Below are 11,413 nucleotides of genomic sequence, written 5' to 3'. Positions count from 1 at the left end.
TTAAGAGAAAAAAACACGACTATTTAATAGTGTTGGAAATAGTTTGCACTGCCCACTTTTTGTTACTGAGCTGACCAATCTATCTTTCTCTCTTGCAACCCTAACTAATATATCTTCTGCTGTTCAATAAAGTTGATTCGGATCTAATAGGTTTAAAGTGTCTGGTCGATAGCTTTATTCATGCCATTGAAAATGCCGCTGCTCTGAACCTGCTCCCAGAATGGTATCCTAGAAACGTAAGTCCTAACTCCTGGCGCCGATGTCTTAGGTACGCACGGCATGCTATCATCGAAAAGTCTGCAGACGATATTTCTAGTTGCTTGCTTTTCAATAGAGGCGTACACGCAATTCCTGTCCTTGCTGCACAGGCTAAAGCAGACAGATATGGAAAAGACATTCAAGTTGTTAATTGGTTTCTGAGTTGACAGCACATCTTTTTCTTTGAGCTTCCAACTTTGTTGGATGATTCGATCTGATTGGAGAGAAAAAAAAAATTCATGAAAATTTAGAGAATACAGATCTAATATATCTAGAAAAAATTTCATTAATTGTAGATATATATCTTATCTATATCAAATCATTATCTTATCTATCGTATCTATATCTTATCTAAATCTGTATATCTTATTAATTAGCTGTATATCTTATTAATTACAGATGTTCCTTTAAAAGAGAAGATAATTACATCCAATGCATATCCATATGTCGATTATTCAGAGGCGTAGCTAGGATTTTGTGATTTTACCATCACAAAAAAGATAGGCTACAAGACACCAATAGCAAAGATAAACAGACACAAAAAAAAAAACTTTTTTGTTTCCCCTGGCTATCAAATCATTGAATAGATACTGTCTGATATAAAATTTACGCATGTAAATTATGAGTGAGTCTGGTGTGAATGTACATTTTGGTTTTCCATAATTATATAGTTCGTCCATCGTGGTTCGATGATGACCACTTTGTCATCCAGGGTGCTGAGGGGTTTGCACTGCGGTTTTATGCCTCCTCATGTGGCTGGTGAGACCTATGTGAGCCCGGAATGTTCGGCCGCACACTGGGCAGGTTATTTCAGCTGGAGCTAGTGTCGTTTGCCTTGCTTTTCTTCTCTGGCGTTTTTCTTCTGCCAGCGTTGTTCTCTTTTCCTCAGCAACCTGTGCGCCAGCTTTCACAGCGCGACGCCATGATGCTCTGTCATGTGTCTCTGTCTCCCAGGTGCCTGGGTCTATGCTGAACGCCTTCAGAGAAGCTTTGAGGGTGTCCCTGAAGCGCTTTCTTTGACCACATTGCGAGCGCTTTCCATACAAGAGTCGTTTAGGGATGCGGTGGTCTTCCATCCTGCAGACGTGTCCTGCCCATCGCAGCTGGGACTGCATCAGGATTGTGTGGATGCTTTGCAGACACGCTCTTCGAAGGACTTCAGTATCTGGTATTTTGTCTTGCCATTTGACATTCAGTATTTTTCTCAGACATGTCATGTTTTGTTGGATGTAATGCACAAATTGTAAGACAAATTTCCTTAAATAAAGATTATTATTATTATTATTATTATTAATGTGCGGGTGGTATGGGCCGCATGGGATAACAAGTGGTGAGGGGTATAAAATTTCAGCTTCCTAGTTCCCTGAACTTTTCAGTAAAAACTACACACAGGACATAGATTATAAAAACACAATTTAAGCTGCTGTATTTGAAATATAAACTTAAGATTGTCTTCGAGTAGGAAACAGTATTGACAGCAAGGCTCAACGAGCAATTGGTCTCCACTGACCACAGGTCTCCACTGACCACAGGTCTCCACTGACCACAGGTTTCCACGTCACAGGTCCGTGTTCAGGCCTATTATAACGATTGGTTTCGGTCAAACAATACAATAGTATCGACACTATCCAAGGATTGCGGAAATGTGGTAGGATGGTTTTGTTCAGTACTTTATCTCTCACCTTTAAATGCCAAATTTGCTTCGTGCATCGCTATTGCGTCAGGAGTAGCCCAGTAAAATGTCTGAAAAACATATGCAAATATTATTATAGTATATATTTTTTTAAAGTTAATTTGCTATTTAAGAAAACAAGATGGCGAAACTTAATAATTTAATGTATACAGCGCTGTCCTCTATGGTCAACTCGCGACTGGCACAAGAAAAACTGTAATAAAACGTGACCTCAAATCAGTGAACATCAATACTGACAATTGGGAAGACATAGCTCTAGACCGCAACAGGTGGAGAGAGACAGTGACCAAGAAAGCTATGGACAGTGAAAGTACATGGGTCTCAGCCCAGGAAGAAAAACGCACAATCCGAAAAATGGCCAGCTCCTCTACCACCGAAGCAAAGGCCACCTTAACCTGCGCTATCTGTGGACGGGAGTGTCTCTCCAAAATAGGGCTCCACAGTCACACGAGGAAGTGTGCTCTGAGATGAACCATAGTCGTTCTACGACTGAAGGAGGCCAATGAGAGCGCTGTTTACAAACAAAATGTAGTCTCAAGGCGATGTGATAACATTGCAAACATAAACACGAGAGCTAAAATGACAAACTAATCTAAAAAGGTTTTAAACAAATAGGTCTTAATGTTATTCTCGAATGTAGTGTAGTATGTTGTTTGTCTGAGATGGGGAGTGAGTTCTAAACCTTTGGTCCGTGCACTGAAAAAGCCCGCAGACCTTATCTGGAAGCGTTGAGTCTATTAAACGCAGGGCTCTCTGAGGAACAGTTCGCGAAGGTACAAGGGCATTTTTGTTTATTATAGATACACTGATGACAAAGTGTAGCCACCTTGTAGTCGATTCTCGCTTTCACAGGAAGTCAATGGAGTGTTGGTAAGAGAGTAGTAGCAGAATCTCGTCTTGTTTTTCTTAGGACTATTCGTGCAGCGTTGTTCTGAATTTGTTGCAGCTTGGCGATTTTCCTTATATTAGTTGAAGAGAATATTCTTAACTAATCCAGTGATCCGGGATGAGGGAGAGGAAGTAGTACTTAATTGAAGCTACAACAGTTGGTGAAAATAATTCACCAGGGCCTAATAATTTAAATTATATGTGCTAGTCTTACTTAATGCCATTGACATTTCTACCAATGACTAACATATACCTATGCTGTGTCCCCCATCTAGAAATAGAAAAAAAAATGAGCAGGTGAAACAGGTCTAAAATGTGTAAAGAGACATTTACAACTGTAAAAAGGTGGAGACGAAGCAGTCCTACGTGTTTTAGCGTTATCCATTCTTCTAGATTCTAGAGCAATACACAGTTTGGGAAAGACTGTCCTACATAGTATATACCGCCGAAAGAACTAGATATGGATTAAGTTAAGTATTTGAGAGAAGTAAAGTTTGAAATGGCTGCCTGGTTATGTGGTTATGCGCTCTGCACTGTCGTTCGAGGTCTCGATGCTCCCAGCCATCTCCTGCAGTCCTAGGGAAGGTTTGGACTAGGATTTAATACTCATCACATTTGAAGCATCCGAAACATGAAGAACAAACAAAAACTCTTCAGTTTTGTTTGGGGCTATTTTTTTGTTTCAAGATGTGGATTGTCTCGCGTGCATTAAATAAGCGCTTTATCAGTTTGTTGAGTAATTTTTCGGCACAAAAATTTCTTTGATGGAACTCATGGGACAGTGTTTTTTTGTTTTTTTAGAGATAAATATTCATATTAGTTTGACTATTTAAAATTATTTTTTGGATCTGGTTATTATAATATTAGAATTGCTCAGTAAAAGGATGTAATATCTTTCAGAACTTACGATTTTTTAACGTAGAAATTAAGTGATTTTATAGCACAAATAAAATGGCTTAATGTTTAAAAATTTTGTATTTGAATTTTAAATGTTTATAATTAATGTGCTTTCTCATGACTAAATAAGTTACTTTACTTCAATTGGTCTGACTCCGTCTATGACCAGTGGTGCTGCATATGCGGTTAAGTCCCCTTTACCATAGACGTAACCACCAAAGGTCACTGCATCATTGGCAGTTTTAATGGTGTGAAATCCCGAGTTGTTTGGTGGGACATTGATGCTGACATAGTTGAAGCCCGTCGTCCCAAGCTTCTCCCAGCTCTTCCTGGAGACCCCAGTGGAGTTGACTGCAAGAAGAGATTGGAACATGATGAGGTTCTTGTGTGGACAGGGCTGGGGTTGCTGTTTGAATAATTTGTAGCGTTTTGGTGGGTCGTAGTAGAAAAAAAAGACATCAATAACAAACTCTACAAAGACTATTTTGTGAGACTTGTCTGATCTTTAAGTTAGCTTCTGATGTGATGTTCTCATGTCTCCTCACTCAAATGGAGTTTGATATGAAAACAACATAGGCCCATAAGCTAAGTGTCTTTCAAGGTATAAATATTAATATACCAATTACAAGAAAAATCTTATTCCCAAAGTTTATACAATTAGAGCTCATGTGTATTTCTAATGAATTTTATTTTTGAACACCTAATGTACGTTTTTTCCAAACCTATTACTCAACTGGTAATTGAGTTCGTGTTACATGTTTCAGTCAAGAGTCTGATACTGTTCTCCTGAAAAGATCCTGTCTCTATCATCACAGTTGGCACTTGGGCGGAACTCCCATAATGCTCCAGCGGCGTCACTAACAACATAAATGGTGGTCTTGGTGTGTATTGCATCACCTAACAACAAAATAAGAACAAAGAGAAACAAAAAGTTTTTTTTTAATGACGTAAGCTACTAGTCTATATGAAGTAAAGTAACTTGTCTAATGGGTGAAAATGAGTTGGGCAGTGTTTCTCAAACTTTTGTCGATGGCATCCTCCCACCAACGAGAAAAATTTCATTCACTCCTCCTTATATATATATCTAGCGGAGGATCCTTGGGGAGCGCTGTAGGCCAAAAAAATGGGGATGGTGAGGGATTTTAGAATGTAAAGGGAAAAACTTGCTAATCATAACACAATTTTCCAGTTTTATTGTTCATAAATATTAAAAATAAGTTACTTATCCAAATGTACGTATTAAATGTTTATTAAAGCTAGTCCGTTTAGTCTTTTTGTTCTTGGAAATAATGTTTTGTGGATCATTTGTTAATGGTTTGTTTACTTCTAGGTTCTTTCTTGAGATACAGAAGCTTTCCCTCCATCTAGCAAGGGATTCTGGGAGCACGCTTTTAGCTTCCTCAGTAGTGTTGTGACATTTTTGTTAAATGTAGGTACACCTCTTTAGAAGTTTGTTGGCCAACCTGTAAACGTCCTGACGCTTGGTACATCCTGAACTGACCATCTTCCAGATATTTGTCAATGTAATCTCCTGTTCGTTCTAGTTTGCTAGTCTTCATGTCAGAGGAATAGACAGTAATGTTGGGCTCGCCGGCCATGATGCGAATCAGATCACCTAGTAGGACAGATGGAGCAAAGATCACAGGTTATAGGTCAACAGAAACATTAATTTAGTTTAGAGACAAAAGTTTTAGCCAAAGTTTGGCAAGCTTTTAGAATTGGACTGCCAAGATAGTTTTCTAAAAATAAGTCATAGCCTCAAGCTAAAAAATATATTATGACTGATGTGCCGTTTGCTTATCAAAGACGATTCCGGAGTGTAAGATTTGAAGAAGCTACATCTTCATTCTTAGTGTCTAAAGCTGTGGGTCTTCAACGGAGGCGCTAACGCCCACCGGAGGGGCGATGAAATTGGGGGCGCTGGGAACCAAAGAGGCGGTAGGGGGGCGCTGGGCACAATGGTAGGCGGTAGGGGGAGCTGGGTATAAAAGGGGAATGTAAAGCCCCATTTTCTCTAGAAACTTTGGGAGGACGAAAACGTTTTGAGGAAGTTTCAAATGTGGAGATAATGTTGAAAACGTGGACTTCTGAATGCTGATGGGCACAAACTGTTCTGAAGAGAGTTCATTTGGCAAATCAAAAATTATTTAATACAGATTAAGACCTTTAATGGCGATAAGAACATTATTTTTGTGATTATAATTTTATTGACCAAAGGGAGACTTAGATTTATGACTAAAACTTAAATGATCAATGAATATGATATTCTTAAACTGATCGACGAAAATAATTTTAAGCTAATGTAAGACTTTGCCAATGCTAAATTTTATGAAATAGGTTTCCTTAGTCTGCAACGAAATCTTTGACACACGAGCACTGCGTTAATAAGGTCCTGGTTTTTATTTGATTTACTAGAACAAATTACAAAACTTTATGACTAGGGTTGCCAGACATCCGGAAAAACTAGGATATGTCCTCCTTTTGAATGTCACATCCTCCGTCCAGCAGGCATTAGTCTAAATTGTGAAAATGCCGCGGGTAAGTGGAGAAATAGGTTTACCATTGATTCATTGAAAGCCATTCTTCTCAAAAGACATTGTCGCTCCATATGTCTTTAGGAAAATAAACTCACCTCGTCTTTATGAAATGGTAACTTATAATATGTATAAGATGAGGGCAGTTACCATTTCCTACATTGCGATGTATATGGCAGATCTTTTTCTATGGCCGACGGTTAACTAGAGTGTCATGTAGGCAGCACAACGATCAACCGCCTTCACTTTCCCTAATATCTAATGTCTAATCCATTTAAAATTGTGTTATTTAGAAATACAAATCTACACATCATTCTTACTTAAATAAGGTTCTAGATCCCGGCATATGTCAAATAAAGTAAATGTTTACAAATACGTTTTTTACGCCATTTTGAAATGAGAAAGGTCAGACATAACTTTGTAACTATAACAAGACGGAACCAAAATGTATAACCTGCATTGGAGGTGTACACCACAAACGTCCTGCCCCAGAATGCCACTGGAATTATCTGCTCCACCAGCAGGTCCCCACCATCTCTGTCGGTGATGGGATTGCTAAGGGAGATTATGCTGAACACCGCCGCCGACTTATTGGTTTTGATTTTCGCCCCTGTCAAATCACATTTTTCGCAATTTGGGTTTTGTCGAATTTCAGCCACCTGGAACTTGTTGAGAGTAACCTATAAATAGTAACATTTATAATGTACCAGTAACTAAGTCAACATTGAGCAAAAGCTAAGTACATATCATTATAAAAGCCAATGGCTTACTAAAATCGAGACCTTCAGTTCACGTACTAAACAATTAACGGATCTACTAACCCTGACAACCATCTGCGGTGAATAAGTCTGTCCTTTGAATGTTGCTATTGGATCGTAAGTTGAAGGGGGAAGAGTCACTTCAACCCAAGTCTGGTCCTGGTATGCCACGATGCCAATGTATCCTTGACTTCGAGTACAGTTAATGAAAAGTTATACATTTCATGTCTCATTATAGTACTAGTATGCGATTTTACTACAAAAATTCATGCATTCATATCAATAGATAGAAAGACAGATAGACCCAGATAGAGATAGATAACAGAAAGACAGACACATAGATAAATAAATAAATAAATAGATAGATAGATAGATAAATAGATAGATAGATAGATAGATAGATAGATAGATAGATAGATAGATAGATAGATGGATGGATGGATGGATGGATGGATAGATAGATAGATAGATAGATAGATAGATAGATAGATAGATAGATAGATAGATAGATAGATAGATAGATGGATGGATGGATGGATGGATAAATAGATTGATAGATAGGCATAGATAGATAGATAGATAGATAGATAGATAGATAGATAGATAGATAGATAGATAGATAGATAGATAGATAGATAGGTAGGTAGATAGATAGATAGATGGATGGATGGATGGATGGATAAATAGATTGATAGATAGGCATAGATAGATAGATAGATAGATAGATAGATAGATAGATAGATAGATAGATAGATAGATAGATAGATAGATAGATAGATAGATAGATAGATAGATAGATAGAACTTATTAAATATACGAATTAATAAATAACTTAACGCCAAGGTACACGTTGTTAACCTCTTGGTTTTAACAAAAATCTTTTCAAAGCGACCAAACTTGAACAAATAATTTTACCTACAAAATTAAGGGCAAGTCTCTCTGCAGGCAACTCTGTTCATGATATCCGTTTACTCATTTGCTTATGAGTTATGACTACAATTTTAACAAATATAGATCGATAGGTCTAAACAACTCTACAATGTAGCCACTTGTTGTAACATGATTGTAACTGAACCAGCTGCTCACCTGGGTAGGTTGAAAGTAAAGCTTGGGAAGATGTACTCCATCCCGAGTGATGCCTCTGACAGAACAGAACACAGGGCTGCCTGGTTTTTACTCGGGTTCATGGCGAACACAGAGATAGGCGCACTGGCTTCCACCAGCACCCCTTTGTTTTCACTACCCAGTTCCGTAGTCCTCAGTTCCGCCGGCAGCGTCACGATTTTTGGTGTCAGGAGCGTCACAGTGGCAGTCTCGTTGATCTTGGGGGCCTCGGTCCAGGCTGGAGCAGTTATTTGGACCGAAACCCCCAAGCGTGAGCTGGTGGATATGTAAAGATGCACGGGTCTGGCAGGGAACACCTGGTGCTGGCTGCTCTCAGTGAAGTAAAGGATAAACTTTGTACCAACTGTACTGACTGATGTCTGCGGAAGGGGGTGGGGAATAGTGAACGAGAGGGGGGGGGGAGGGAGGAGAGTGAGAGAAAGAAGATGAAGAAATATTTTTTTAAACGGTACACTGTAAGATACTTATTGGTCTCTTTATAAGCCAAACCTTTTTTAAAAAGCATATATAACCAAAGTATATATCTAATGTATATATTCCAAAGTATATATCTGATGTAAATCTAAAGCATATATCTAACGTAGGCTATATCTAAAGTATATATCTAATGTATATCCAAAGTATATATCTAAAGTATATATCTAAATTATATGTCTAATGGTAAATGGTACTAAACAGTCTTTCTCAAACTATGGCAGCTCCCACCTAGATAAATGATGTCCTGACCAATGGAGGTGGGGGCGAAAAGAAGATCTATTTATTTTTAAAGGGTACAAAAATGTATTTTCATTGCAGTTATAAAGTCATGCTTCAATAAAAACAAAGTAAAATGACATTATTAGCGAAATTTCAAAAAAATTAGGCCTAATATTTTAAGTAAGAGACGTTGTTTCGTCATCTAAGTAGGACCATTGAAAATGTGACAATTTTCTCGAAGGTGTCTGCAACAACAAGATCTTTGAAGAAGTCATTTCATAATGTCCCAGCTAGTTATTATTTTAGACTTTCTCCTGTCCGAGTGATGGAATATCTTCCGACTGTCGTAAATTGTTATGTTAGTGACTTTTGTGTCGTCATCATCATCTTTCCTTTGCGTTCCTCGTGGAACATAGAGCCTCAGTAAAAACACACCACACTCCACGGTCTCTTGTAGTTTTTAAATGGCTTCCCAGCTCTTTCCTGTCCTCTCGGCTTCATTTAGTTTACTGCGTCGCCCTGTTCTTTTTGGTCTTCCACTACGTCTTGTGTCATGGGGGTTCCACTCTAAGACCGTCAAGCTCTGTTTTTGTTATCTTTTCTCAGGGTGTGACCAATCCACCTCCACTTTCTAAGATCTGCACCTCTATATTTCTCTGTCCACCAATCTCCCACAGTTTGATGTTTTCTATTTTGTTATACCAGTGTATTTTTCAGATATTTCTCAGACATCTGTTGATGAAAGTTTGTACTTATTGTTGTAGTTGCTTCACTTGTTCTCCGTGTTTCAGAAACTTACAGTAGGACAGCCTTGACATTAGAGTTTTTGTTTGTTTGTAAAATGTTTTACGTGTTTCGGATGTTCCTTCAGAGTTGAAGATAATTACTTCCTGGTCCAAATCTCCCGAAGGACGTCGGGGGATGGGAGCGGGCAGGGTTTGAACCCGGGACTATCGATAAGTCCGAACGACAGTCCAGCGCACAAATCACACGACCAGGAGTTAAAGATTCTTGTCAGAGATGTTGGGAGATTTCCAGGTTGGCTTTAGGTGTGTATAAGAATAAGGATAATAATAAATAATAAGATGTTTTTTGTCTGACAAAAAAAAATATATACGCGTCAAGACGTCTCGCTTAATAAGAAGATGATCTACGACAATCATGTCCACTAAATACGTACGTAGGCCTATGTTTTATGTTGGTCTACCATCGCAAAACTTCGAGCCCGTGCTGTCGCCTTTTTTATTAGACTTAATTTGACCTGCGTATTTTTTTCTTTAATAGGATAATTATTGAGCCCTAGACGCCAGGAGAATGCATTTCTTGGCTCTGATTGCAAGAAAACACTTCCAAGGGGGGGGGGCGAAATTTTGTTCGTCTAGGGGGAGCCACTAATAAAAGTTTGAGAACTGCTGTGTTAAAGTAAGAAAGAAGAAGAATTACCGTCTTTGGTATTGCATCTTTGACTGCTACACTGACACATACGAGCAACTGTTGCAAAAATTGCAAAAATTACATTTTGGTCCTACTTGGTATTAGGCATATACACTTTAAATAAACATTTTTAAAATTGACATGTATTCTCACCAATGCTGTTCATTCCCTATGCACATATCACTCCCTTACTGTTTCTCTCTCTTTTTCTCTCTCTCTCTCTCTCTCTCTCCGTGTGTATGTGTATGTATGTGCATTGACGGCACTTTCAATAGTATGGTTATTTGAATCAATTTTTCCCTTGAAAATTAAACTTTATCTCTTTTTTAAACGTTCTTAGTGTGAGTTTAGTTAAGCATTTTAATGTAAACCTGTGTTTAACTTAAGCTAATCTATTCTATAAATCTAGGCCTATAGGTCCACTTAAAAAAAAAGAAGCCTAATACTATTTACAAATTTTAACAATACTCTGTATCTTTGAAAAAAACTAATTTTTAATAATATTTTAGTTTTTGTAACAGGATTGAATCTAAATATATGATCTTATTTTATTAAATGTAGTAGGTCGTTTGGTATACAATATACAAATATTGTTTTTTGGTTTATTTTGTTTTACATGTTTTGGAGATCCCTTCAGATTTTAAGATTGAGACCGACATCCTAACTTAAACATCCCGCAGTGCAGGGTTCAAACCCTGGACCATCAAGCCCATCGAAAGAGAGTGCAGAGCGCATACCACATGAACAGGCAGCCATTGTTCAATGCTTTACGTATGGCTACGTAAATAATTTTCATTTAATAAAGCTCTATAGACCTTCTAAGTAAATACAAAATTCCGACTGTGTTTTATATGAAGATCTTATATTAATTATTCAACTTATGAGTCTACAAAAAACAGTTAGGCCTACACTAACTTTACCGTTTCATCTAAAGTTTGGCGTTACTTTGAAAAAAAAATGTTCCTAATAATAATAAATACAATGAGATTACTTACAAAAGTTAAATCCATTTACTGGAAAGATGGAAATAATGATAAGTGAATACTAAACTCTAAATTAATAGTAGGCCTAATTCATCTTTAAAATACACCAACTCAAGACCAACGCTGGCGCGAGTGGCCTTCGCAATT

The 11,413-nt window shown here is 37.8% G+C and overlaps 1 protein-coding gene across 1 annotated transcript; it reads right to left on the bottom strand.

Annotated features, from left to right (window-relative positions):
• On the bottom strand, positions 1 to 11,413 carry LOC106050902 (IgGFc-binding protein-like). The gene is made up of 10 exons (XM_056035852.1): positions 11,279 to 11,413; positions 10,293 to 10,340; positions 8,115 to 8,512; positions 7,092 to 7,218; positions 6,725 to 6,950; positions 5,200 to 5,351; positions 4,471 to 4,633; positions 3,876 to 4,087; positions 1,941 to 2,001; positions 1 to 472 (listed from the first exon to the last, which is right to left on the bottom strand). The coding sequence occupies exons 1-10, from the start codon at positions 11,291 to 11,293 to the stop codon at positions 153 to 155; spliced, it is 1,722 nt and encodes a 573-aa protein (XP_055891827.1). The 5' UTR covers positions 11,294 to 11,413; the 3' UTR covers positions 1 to 152.

This window comes from Biomphalaria glabrata, chromosome 7 (assembly GCF_947242115.1).
Source record: "Biomphalaria glabrata chromosome 7, xgBioGlab47.1, whole genome shotgun sequence".
Lineage (NCBI taxonomy): Eukaryota > Metazoa > Mollusca > Gastropoda > Planorbidae > Biomphalaria > Biomphalaria glabrata.
The sequence above is the reverse complement of the archived record's forward strand: the minus strand, read 5'-3'. Positions and strand labels throughout refer to the sequence as shown.